This window comes from Zeus faber (assembly GCF_960531495.2).
Source record: "Zeus faber genome assembly, chromosome: 8".
Taxonomy (NCBI): domain Eukaryota; kingdom Metazoa; phylum Chordata; class Actinopteri; order Zeiformes; family Zeidae; genus Zeus; species Zeus faber.
The window spans coordinates 6,820,465-6,833,507 of NC_137195.1; the positions used below are offsets into that span (position 1 = coordinate 6,820,465).

Sequence of the window (13,043 nt, forward strand, 5' to 3'; positions counted from 1 at the left end):
AGCGCGTGTGCTTGCCGTGCGTGCTGGGGTGTGTGTGGGTGCGTGCATGTGTGCGTGTGCGTGTGCGTGCGTGTGCATGTGTGTGTGTGCGTGCGTGCGTGCGTGCCGGGGGTGATTAGGGGCGCACTGGTGTGTGTCACGGAGCGGATTAAGCCCAGGCGGCCCCGACCTGCATGGACGCGCCGCGTTACAAATGGAGGCAAAACGGTAACAGCACCGTGAGAACGAGCCTTCGTATCCCTACGTTGTTGCATAGATGGAAATGAAGTGAAGCGCCGTGCGTGTCAAAAGTATTCTAACCTCGCAAACAACAACAACAACAACAACAACAACAACAACAACAACAACAACGACATGAACGCGCGACCCCGCGCACGGCGCACGTGGCACCGAATCGTGCGTAAGTGGACGCGGAGCAAAGTATTTCAATGTAGTTCGTTACTGTCGTTGAGTGCACGTTTTCACTATCTGTACTTACCAAAAAAGTTATATCCTTTTTTCTACCGCCGCCACTTTTCCAACACAGTTAAAACGATGGATATAAAAACACATACATATGTCCAATAGTGGATTTAGTAAAGTGCTCCTCAGTCATTCATTCGGTCCATGTCCTTGTCTATGTACATATTCATATTCATATCCTCAAGGGAACACGCACAAAAGGTACAGTAGGCCTACATGATCGGGTATTATAGGATGTTGTATGGGGACACAGCAGTTTTCCTTTTAATGCTTTAATGTAGATTAAGTCGATTTGAGAGCAAGTGCTCATACACTTTACTGCCAATGTGGTACTTCTCACTTTTCATCTCGTGTCAGGATACTGCTATCTTTAATGAACCAAACAAGCCCTGTGCAAAGAAACCATAGAAAGATAGATAGATAGATAGATAGATAGATAGATAGATAGATAGATAGATAGATAGATAGATAGATAGATAGACAGATAGGCAGACGGACAGACAGATAGACAGATAGACAGATCGATAGATAGATAGATAGATAGATAGATAGATAGATAGATAGATAGATAGATAGATAGATAGATAGATAGATAGATAGATAGATAGATAGATAGATAGATAGATAGATATTAGATGGGTGACAATAAAAACAACAACAATAATAATAATGATAATGATGATGATGATGATGATAATAATAATAATAATAATAATAATAATAATAATAATAATAATAATAATAATAATAAATAAATAAACAAACAAACAAACAAACACATACATACATACATACATACATACATACATATTACAAAAATAACTAAATAAATCAATAAAAAACTGTCAATATGCAATAAATCAAAAAATGGGAAGGAATGAATATAGAAAAATTTGCAATGTACAATGAATCTAAATAGCAATAAACAATAAACACTGTCAACAATAGGAAAAGGAATGAGTGTTTGTGTGGGGTGGGATTCAGGAGGATTTCACTTTAAAAAACAACAACCAAAAAAAAAACAACCCCCCCCCCCCCCCCAAAAAAAGACATGTTTGCTTAGGAGTGTTTTTGGGGTTGTGGGCCAGATGTGACGTGCAGCCAGCCGGTGATTGGTCTCCTCCGGATAGAAATAGAAAGTGAGGCGGAGGGCGGCGGAGTGAGGAGGAGGAGGCAGCTCCAGAGCGCACCGCAGGACCCACCGCACCGGCACCGCCGTGCAGCCCGCCCGCCAGACCGCCCGGACAGGTCCCGAAGGGAAGACGCGCTTCCATTACGTTGTCTACCACCGTTTTTTGTTTTTGGATTGGGGAGGAACAGTTTCGTTCGTTCGTTCGTTCGTTCGTTCTTTCTTTCCTCCGTCCCGTCCCCCTCGCCGGTCCCCTCCGCCATGGAGTACACCGCCTCCCCCAAGCCGCAGCTCTCCTCCCGGGCGAACGCCTTCTCTATCGCCGCTCTGATGTCCAGCGGGAAAAGCAAGGACAAGGAGGCGGAGGAGAACACCATCAAGCCCCTCGGTGAGTTTGGAAGACGATCTGGTCGTTAAAAGTAGAAATAAAAGTTTTAAAAAAGGATTATTATTATTATTATGACAGTGGAGTGGCTTGGTTCTCAGTATATATTATTGATGGACGATTTTAACTGGCTATACATAATCATAGGGTAAACATTTACCTGATAAAACACGTAATTAGTAAATGTGTCCTTTCAACAGGATGTGCCTGCATTTTGAATATAATTGCATACTTAGTGCTACTAAACCCAAAGTCTTTTTTTGCAATTCACCTTGATGTGGTGCATAGAGCACATGTTATATATTGTTTATAAATTATATATTACATATTTTTATTTTACTTTCTTTACTGGTTTGTCTGCACGACGACAAATCCCCTGTGTGTGAAAATATACAGATACTGATTCTGATTCTCCTCATGTGGTGGACAGTAGCAAACAGGCTGTAAAGTGCTGTTCTGACACTGGATTAAATATTTAGATATAATAAAAAAAACACATATATCTATAGAAAATACAACTCGAGGTGGGCTATACTATTCAGGCTTTATTTATGCTGTCTTTTCACAAATTTGGATTTGAATAATAACCGTGGTTGCGTCAAGTTGATGATCAGGAACAAGTGAATTCACCGGGTGCAGCACATTGAGGTTAAATCAGTGGAAGGACGCACGCACCAAATTATAAAGAACACGTGTGTGTGTGTGTGTGTGTGTGTGTATGTGTGTGTGTACAATCTGTTTATACAACAACATCCAGAAGTTCACAATTTTCCAGGATTCCAGGTTATTTTATTATTATTGCTTGAAATTACCAAACCTTTCCGTTTGGTCGGCTCTTATGGGCTCATAACGTATAACATATTCATTAGATTATAAAAACTGTTATCAAATAAAAAATCATCAAATGTATTATTATTATTATTATTATTATTATTATTATTATTATTATTAGTGGTTGAAGTCGTAGTAGTAGTATTAGTTGTATTATTCGTAGTAGTATTATTACTATACTCATATAAATACATGATTGCAACTAAATCGTTTCAGAAATTCAAGTGGATTCAACTAAATCTATAATGAATATTTACATTATTCATTTTTAACTAATGTGGGATTTAATGTCAATCCTTATTTTCCAGACGCTTTATTCTAAAGGTCCATTTAGTTTTCATTACTCGCGCTAAGTGAGGATTATTATTACAATTATGATTTGCATTTTTTATTTCATTTGCTTCCATTCCTTCTCCCGAAGAGCAATTCGTGGAGAAGTCCTCCTGCACCCAGGCCCTGGGGGGTGAGCTGGCCTCCCCGGACCCGCACGGGGACTTCGGCGGGAGCGGGCCCGCGGCCTGCACCGAGCCGCTGATCCCCACGAGCCCCGGGGTCCCGAGCGAGGAGATGGCGAAGATCTGCTGCGGCCTGGAGACCAAGGAGCTGTGGGACAAGTTCCATGACCTGGGCACCGAGATGATCATCACCAAGTCGGGAAGGTAAAGAGGGGGAAATAGACAGAAATCGAACACGTTGGAGTCGTTAAAAAAAAATGGTTTGTAGTTTTTTTAAAACCTGTACATGTTTTGAGGCTTTCTCACCTCAAAATGAACGTCCTGATTTCTAAAGAGAAAAGTTGAAAACACCGAATGAATATGTTTTTAATTTTTTATTTGAGTAATTAAAAAAAAGTTGATCCATTGACTCAATTTTCATCCAGTGCTTAAATTAATATTGAGAAATGTTTACATGTAGAATATCGTATAGTGTAGTGTAGTGTAGTAAAGAAGAGTATAGTACAGTATAGTATAGTGTAGTGTAGTATAGTATAGTGTAGGGTCGTATAGTATAGTGTAATGTAGTATAGTAAAATATAGTACAGTATAGTATAGTGTTATGTAGTATCGTAAAATATAGTATAGTAAAATATTATACAGTATAATACAGTATAGTGCAGTATAGTATAGTATAGTAGAGTAAAAAATAGTATAGTATAGTTTCGTATAGTATAGTGTTGTATAGTAGTGTATAGTATAGTAGTTTATAATAGCAGATTATGATACAGTAGGTCAGTAGTTTTTTATTATAATATTTTTTTATTCTTATTACGATCAATTGCCTTTTATTAATGTTAATCCCTTTGAGCTGCATGTTGTGTATGGGAGATGCTAATGGTTATATTATTATTATTATTATTATTATTATTATTATTACTTTTATCTTTAGTTTTATATAAGTTTATTTACTTTCACTTTCCGTGTTAATATTGTAAATACACCCCAAGAACTGTGCTTCACAACGTCTTCAATAATGAACATGAAAACCCATTAGAATGACCATCATACAGTACAGTGTACAGTATACACACAACCACAAACATGTTTGTTACTTTAAAATAAAACACAATAGATACCGCTGTAATATTCATAATATCAACTGAATATTTTACCCTGAGTTAATCAACAGATGTTCATAAGCCAAGGGACATTTTATTACGGCTCAATATGTATTTATATGTTGTTGTTTATCTGTTTACTTATTCATTCATGTGTTTGTTTCTTTGCTATTTGGGACCAGGTGAGAATAATAATAATATTTAGTTGTGTGTTATTTGGAGTCCCCGGGTTAATTGTTTGCTCACCCCGTCACCAGGAGGATGTTCCCCACCATCCGGGTGTCCTTCTCCGGGGTGGACCCGGACGCCAAGTACATCGTGCTGATGGACATAGTCCCGGTGGACAACAAGCGGTACCGGTACGCGTACCACCGCTCCTCGTGGCTGGTGGCCGGCAAGGCGGACCCGCCGCTCCCCGCCAGGTGCCTGGCCCTGTATTTATATTAATTCACCTATTAGTGTGCAATGTGTTCATTTGTGTAATTCATTCCTCCATTTATGAATGTATTTATTTCTTGTTACATTTTTTTGTATGACCACCCCCCCCCCCCCCGGGGATTAAGACCCGTTATAACACTTTATTAATCCCCGGAGGTAGATTCTGGTATTATAGCAGCAAAACAACACCAAATAAAATAGGATTAAAATAACAAAAATAATAGATGTAATAATAATAATAATAATAATAATAATAATAATAATAATAATAATTATTATTATTATTATTATTATTATTATTATTATTATTATTATTGTTATTACTACTACAACTACTACATCAAATCATATCACTATCAAATTAATTCACTGTATGTACAAAATAGTATCTTATCTCATCTCAAATAATGACATATTTTACCCCAAAAATGCTTGTTGTTTTCTTTCCGGGAAGTAATGATAATAACTTATTATTGTGTACTAATAGTTTACCAATAAAGCATATCATTTGCAGTAAAAAAAAAATATATAATAATAATAATTTATTTCCGCCTGCCATTCATTTTCATGTACATATATTATTTTAAATGGAAAAAAAAAAAAAAAAACTACCAACAGAACGAACAATAAGTAGAAATTTCCGTTGACTTATTTCTGTGTGTCGTCCTCCCAGGCTGTACGTGCATCCCGACTCTCCGTTCACCGGGGAGCAGCTGCTCAAGCAAATGGTCTCATTCGAGAAAGTCAAACTGACCAACAACGAGCTGGACCAGCACGGACATGTGGGTGTTTTGCGGCTCCGTGCGACCGTGGAACCGCGGGGGATCGACCGGGGTTCGACTCGTATCCGCGACTTTACCTCCTCAAGGGGAAAGGCCGCCGGCGGCGATCGGCGGCGATCGCCCGCGGACGCGCGACGCAAACGGGACAAATAACGGGAGGCCTGCGGGGGGGGTGGGGGGGGGGCAGGGAGTCCCGGCGACGCGTTCGAAAGGCTGTTTGGGAGAAACCCGAACGGATTAATGGGGGATAATTATTTTTTTTTTGTTTTGTTTTGTTTGGCTTTGGAAATGTCACGGGGATCGTCGCTGACTTCGAACTGTGGAAGGGGGGGGGGACACACACACATCCAGATGAGATTATAAGCGTAAGAGGTTTTTTTTCTCCTGAGCTGACATTGTAATCCTTCAGTTGGACTCGAACGCCCCATCACCAGCAAACTTGCTGATTTGATCCCTTAATTGGATCCTTAATTATAGGATCCAGTTTGCGTCAAGGTGTTGAGCGACGGCGACTTCACGTCGCTTTACTCTGTGAGGGAGGGGTGCGGAGCTGCTTTTTCATTCCCATTTTTTTCCCCATTGCTTATCAATGAATGCGATTAAAATACATAATTTTACATTTTTATATATGTATTCTCTGTATTATATATTTTAGTTATTTTCTATAAAAAATAGTAAATAATCTTTTTCTAAAAGAGCCACGGCATATAAATATATATATATATATATTTTTTTTTTTTACAGACTACTGTAAAGTGTCTTGATTAATTTCGTTTGTCATTTGTCTTTTTTTTATCAATATGTTTAATAACATATAATTATTAATCAGCAAGTAGATCAAATATCATCAATTATGTAAAAAAAAAAATCTAGTTTTCCATGTGTCGCAAATCTCATCTAAAATAAATCAAATAGCTTCCTTAGGAAATAACAAGCTAAAAAAATGAAAACGTTGAAACGAAATGTTTTGAAATGTTTGTTCTAAGAGAATTATAGATAACTCAAATGTATTTATTAGTTTATGGGTTGTTTTTTTTTCCATTTAAAATACGATTTCTGGGACATTCACTAATAATAATAATAATAATAATAATAATAATAGTAATTTTGCGTAATAATAATAATAATAATAATAATGTACAAGTGCGTATTTCGTCCAGTTGTTTGTTTAAAACTCATTTTCGTTTCTAAATGTTGTCCTTGTGAGGAAAAGTCAGTTTAATATTTAAAATATTTTTTTTCTGATACTCAGTCTGATATTTTACATAATATCTTTTTGGATGAAAAATTACAAAACTACACAGAGAAGCAGAATATGTCTCACATACACTGTGCTGTTCACACGTCTACTTTTCTTTCTTTCTTTCTTCCTTCCTTCATCTCCTGTCTTTCTTTCTTTCTTTCTTTCTTTATTCCTTTCTTTCTTCCTCTATGCTGTTGTATTTGTATTGTCAAGTTCCATTTCTTGTGACTTTAGGATTGAATTCAGGGATAGTTAATAACAGCAGCGATAAATTCAAGTGTGCTGTACCTAATTTTAAAAACAACATACTTGTGGCTGGCACGAATTGTAAACATGAAACGTTAATATTGAGTCTCATGTAACGCTTACTTCGTCATGCTTGCTTCTAAAATAGTGTTCTAGGGTATAAAAGCTGTGAAAAAAACCTCATTGACATCGGGCTCGGTTCCATTTTAAAATGAAAAAAGGCCTCCTACCTGTACCTGTCACCTGGGAGAGTTCTTCCATTGACCAGAGGAATTTAACTGCAATCACCTTTTATTACAGGCTGATATCACGCAACACTATTTGAATTATCTGCGTGCGCTACGTGGGGAATACAAGCGTTTCATTATGAAAGTTGCACACTGGCTTATTTCGATATGAGCCTAAAAAAAAAAAAAGGTTCACAACTAAATATGTGATGTGAGATCGTGTGCATATGTCCATTCAAACAATTATTTTTATTTTCCCACGGGCCCTTTTGGCATTTAACCTATACAGCGTGTTGGCCCCCGGGGCTTAGGCCCCTCGGGGCGTGTGCATTGACTCAGGTCGGTATTTAGGGAAAATCTTCACGCTTTATGTGATTAATATACGACGCAGGCGCCTCCCTCCTCTCCCTGAATCTGATCCCACAGCCACACTGTGTCGCGTGTCTCTAATGCACACGGAGCTGCAGAGCGTGGCATGGATTGAACATGTATTGCTATTTATTATAATTTATTGTTATATTATACAGTCTTGCACGGCGGGGTGGGGCACTGCCATTTTCTAATCATCTTTGAATCTATGTAGAGAGCATAGAAGCATGCATAGATCCACGGTGTGAGAGAGAAACAGCCGACCGGCCGAGCTCCATCAGGCACAAAATAGTGTCCGTCTATGAAGGATATTAAGTCTCTATAGTCTCTATACAACAACAATAATAATTCCGTTTTAATATTACCTGTTTTACTTTTCATGACGGTCTTAGAATAAAGTCAAATAAAACAGGGAGCCCGAATGCGGTGATTGGGGTTGTTGATTGGGGTTGTTCGTGTCCCATTCACCCCTGACCCGCTGCGTCCTCTCCCCATCCAGATCATCCTGAACTCCATGCACAAGTACCAGCCGCGCGTCCACATCATCAAGAAGAAGGACCACACGGCCTCGCTGCTCAACCTCAAGTCTGAGGAGTTCCGCACCTTCGTCTTCACCGAGACCGTCTTCACCGCCGTCACGGCCTACCAGAACCAGCTGGTGAGTGAGGGGCCCGGGCACCAAATGTTCATCCTGATTTGGGCCCTTTTTTCACAGAAAAGTTCAGCTGTCTGTAAAAATGTGGCGTGATTGTCTGAAATTGAATTTTTGTATTTTTGTATTTGTTGTGACCGCGAGGAAATATTACGTGTTACATACATACGTACATGTAATATGTTTTTTGTTTTTTAATCGACGCAACCACATAGATTTGCAGCTCATTTTTAAAAGAACTAAATAAATGAACCAAAGTGAGTTTGGCCGCCCGGCCCCGTGGGTGGCTGGGTGGATATTGGCACTGAATATTTCCGCCATTCAGGAAACTTGGTAGAAATTGGAATTGATGGGGATCTACTGATTCAGTTTTACAATCCTTGTTGATTGGATGAGGTTTTTTTTGTGTTTTTTTTTTGTGATTCTGTGACGATTGCAGTTTAATTACAATTCCCTAAAGTTTGTCGATTTAACCATACGGTACAGAGGTGATGCCAAGCTCAAACTGTGAAAAGCTGAAGTGTGCTGCACTTCATATTGAAACTGCTCAGCCAGAATCTCTCCGAGTCCGGTCGTTTTAGATGTTTTAGATCATCTAAACACGGAAGTGTATTTTACTCCAATTTCTTTTTATTTTTATTTTTATTTATTTTTTACGTGGCCCCCATGTGTGTTTCCCAGATCACCAAGCTGAAGATCGACAGCAACCCGTTTGCCAAGGGCTTCCGGGACTCCTCCAGGCTGACCGACATGGAGAGGTACAGGGGGTTCTGGGTCTTCCACTCTCTATTTCTGCCGTCTGGTTTGTTTTGATCATTCCACTGTGCGTGTGCGTGTGCATGAGCGTGTGCGTGTGTGTGTGCATGAGCGTGTGCGTGCGTGTGGATAAGGGGTTGCGGCCGCACACAAAAAAGCAATGTTAGTTTAGTTCCCAACTGAGAAGAATGAAAAATAAATATATACAAATATAGACACAGACACACACATGCAGTCCAGACTACACCATCACATGCAAGGGATTTATACACACACACACACACACACACACAGACACACACACACAGACACACACACACACACACACACACACACACACACACACACACACACCTCTCTCATCGTCCCGGGGTACTGCACCGGTGCCAAAATCAGCTGACAAAATGAAACTGTCAGCCCATTTCCCCCAATCAGACAACAAAAGTCAGATACTGACAAAACAGAGCCAGACAGCCCCCACCCGCACCGCCCCCGCCACCCCCACCCCTCCATCTTGTCTTTTTGTCTTTCTCTTTTTGAGGGCTGTGAATTAGACCTGATAAATTGATCTTCAGGGAGCTGCAGAAATCGCATTAGTCTGGAGTCGGTCACTGCACTAAAACACGCTGTAATTCAATTGGCCCGCTGTGACTGATTGAAACCAGCTTGCCCGAGCACCACCACCCCACTACCACCACCTCCACCCACCCCCACCCAGCAGTGTGTGCTGCCGGGGGCCCTGAGATGGCCCTCTTTGCCAGACCGGCCCTGCCCTGATAAAAACACACACATTTGTACTGCTCTGCTGACAGATATTGCACTTTCCTAACCTAATAGGGGAGACGGGGGGAGGAGGGGGACAGGCTAATGAGAACCCATGGCTCTTATGATGCAGACTTCTTCTGGCCTGTCCATCCTCTGACGGGCACGGGCACACACACACACACACACACAAACACACACACACATACACACACACGCACACACACACACACACACACACACACACACACACACACACACACACACACACACACACACAGACCTCAGCCCCGCCCCCACCACCAATTTCTGTCACTGTGCCTGACGAGGGCTTTCTGACAAGACTCAAATGAGCTAATGCACTTCGTCGAATAGGGCACACGCACACACTTAAACGACTACACACGCACACACTTAAACGACTACACACGCACACACTTAAACGAATACACACACACACACAGGCGCACGCGCACACACACACACAACAAAGAAATACAGCCAATTAACTTAACATAGAAAATAACCGATATACACACAGATATTTGCACCTTGTCACACACACACACACACACACACACACACACAAACACACACATATGGATATTCACACATGTAAATATGATTAAATTCTCTGAGCAGATTGTTCAGAATATAATATATGACGATCCAGCGTCCGTATCTGTGTCTGTGTGTGGTCCCCTGGTCTGTTGTGATCCGTATCGTGCTGTGATTTGATTCGATCGATGGCACCCAACACTGATAGTATTATCTGGCAGATAAGTTCGCCGTTTGCTGAAGGGATTTATTGCTCAGGTGTACTCGAATTAGACCAGATACCTCAAAGGGAACACAGAGATATATTATGGGAATTGTTGCTTTGACATTTGCTGCAGGGAAAGTGTTGAGAGCCTGATCCACAAGCACTCGTACGCCCGGTCGCCGATCCGCACCTACGCCGGCGACGAGGAGAACCTGGGCGAGGACGGACACGGCGCACACACCCGAGGTACACGCACGGATGATGTCATCACACCGAGACGCAGCGCAAACACGCACACGCACACACACACACACACACACACACACACACCCGAGGTACAAGCACAGATGATGTCATCACACTGAGACGCAGCGCGCACACACACACGCACGCGCGCATGCATGCACACACGCACAAACACACTCACGCACACACGCACGCACGCGCACACACACAGATACATGCACACAAACACACACACACCGAGGTACATGCACGGATGATGTCATCACACCGAGACAGACACACACGCATGCACGCGCACACACACGCACACGCACACACACACGCACATACACATAAAGCCCGGTAGCATTTTAACATTGTTGAGTAGTAATATTGGTTGATAGAGGTTTATTAGTGCAAACACAACTGCAACAAACTACAACAACAAAGTATTTTTTGCTTGTTTTCTTTCTTATGAAAAGTGCCAAACAAATGAAGGTTATTATTATTATTATTATTATTATTATTATTATTATTATTATTATTATTATTAGGGGTGCAGCCTGCAGGGCTGTAACCCTATTGTTTTTATTTGGATTGTTATTATTATTTTGCTCATTGGCATTTTCGTCAGATCAGTCGCATCAATCTATCAATATTTAGAGCAGGAATTAGCAAAAAACCATTGCAAATTTACTGGAAGTTGCAGAACGCTGGCGTAGCGTAATTCGTTTGTGGAGCGGGGTGCTTTATGACATCATCATCATCCAATTTGTTATATAAGTGCAGGTTGTGTCTTTGAGGGGTCTTTCACGTGGGGCGAGTTGCGCGGTGCAGACTCCTTTGGTGTGTAGTGGTTGCTTCACCTGGGATTTGCGCTGGGACGAGACGACGCAGCACGAGCCGATGCTGCGTTCCATGGAAACTCGGAAAATTGTAACTCGTGTTAGTAGTAATGCTGCGTTTCATAGAACTCGTAAACCTGTAATTTTCTCACAATACATTTTTCACAGTTAATTTGATGACACTTAATATCTCAATCAGGAGAAAGAATTGCTGCGACTAAATTGGACCCTGTGCATTGCTGCCTGCAGCTGTATTTAATATTATTGTTACATTCACAACCACACAGCGTACTAATGTATCTTCTAAATCATGTGTTGTTTGTCATGAACTCAGGTTCAGCCTTCACTGCGTCGGACAACCTGTCGCTGAGCTCCTGGGTGACCACCACCTCTGGCTTCTCCGGTTTCCAGCACCCCCAGTCCCTGTCTGCCATGGGCACCGGCTCTGCCTCGCTGCCTCACCCCATCCAGGGCTCCCTGCCGCCCTACAGCCGGCTGGGGATGCCCCTGACGCCCAGCGCGCTGGCGGGCAGCATGCAGGGCAGCGGGCCCTCCTTCCCCTCCTTCCACATGCCCCGCTACCACCACTACTTCCAGCAGGGCCCCTACGCCGCCATCCAGGGACTACGCCACTCCTCCACCGTCATGACCCCCTTCGTATGACTGCTCCCAGGGGCGGAGGAGGGCGCCGCGGCCTGGTCCTCAAACTAGCCTCCATAGCCCAATTCCTCATCCTCACCCCCACCTCCCGTTTGCTTTCCTCCGGTCTTTGTAAATACTCCACCTTCCACTTCTGACGATCTGGAGAGTTGTGTAACGTCGACAGCCGTACCGGAGAGAGAGAGGGCGAGAGAGAGAGAGAGAGCGAGAGAGAGAGAGAGAGAGAGAGCGAGAGAGAGAGAGGGACGATGACGTGCAGAGACCTTTGAACTAATTGCCTCGCACAAACATGTTGTCACAGACACCCACCGTTTGAAGGTCCGGGACCTCGATATGAACTAAATGACGAGCAAAGGACACGGACCACAGAACCGCCGGCTGAGAAGAGATCAGCAGGGAGCGGGAGGCTGCTCGACCAACAAGGTGTCAAGGTGTCAGAAGGTGCCAGAGGTGAGAACACTTTGCGGTGGAAAACGGACGCCGCACTCAAAACCCGCGGTAAAAAGGTCAACGTTCGGCCCAAACCACGGCCTCGGTCGGGGTCGGGACATTAGAGATCCGAGTGACGTTCGAGCGAAATCTGTAAGTCGTCAGTAAACTCAGATTAACCTTGTAACCTCCTCATAAAAGCCCTTGTTGAGCCCGTGGCCGTAAGGGGAAGGGGGCTGTGGCGGGGGGGCCACTGGAGGGCGGCGGCCGCTGAAGGAGGCTGC

The 13,043-nt window shown here is 42.4% G+C and overlaps 1 protein-coding gene across 2 annotated transcripts; it reads left to right on the plus strand.

Moving 5' to 3' along the window:
* Positions 1-1,852: 1,852 nt before the first annotated feature.
* On the plus strand, positions 1,853-12,333 carry tbx20 (T-box transcription factor 20; the record flags this gene model as incomplete). Of its 2 annotated transcripts, none has more annotated exons than XM_080005156.1 (8): positions 1,853-1,979; positions 3,229-3,466; positions 4,620-4,784; positions 5,474-5,582; positions 8,167-8,325; positions 9,001-9,125; positions 10,734-10,846; positions 12,005-12,333. In XM_080005156.1, the coding sequence occupies 8 exons, from the start codon at positions 1,853-1,855 to the stop codon at positions 12,331-12,333; spliced, it is 1,365 nt and encodes a 454-aa protein (XP_079861282.1). The 2 variants fall into 2 exon arrangements, with proteins under 2 accessions (XP_079861282.1, XP_079861283.1); XM_080005157.1 differs by having other exon boundaries at positions 9,001-9,077.
* Between the last annotated feature and the right edge of the window lie 710 nt (positions 12,334-13,043).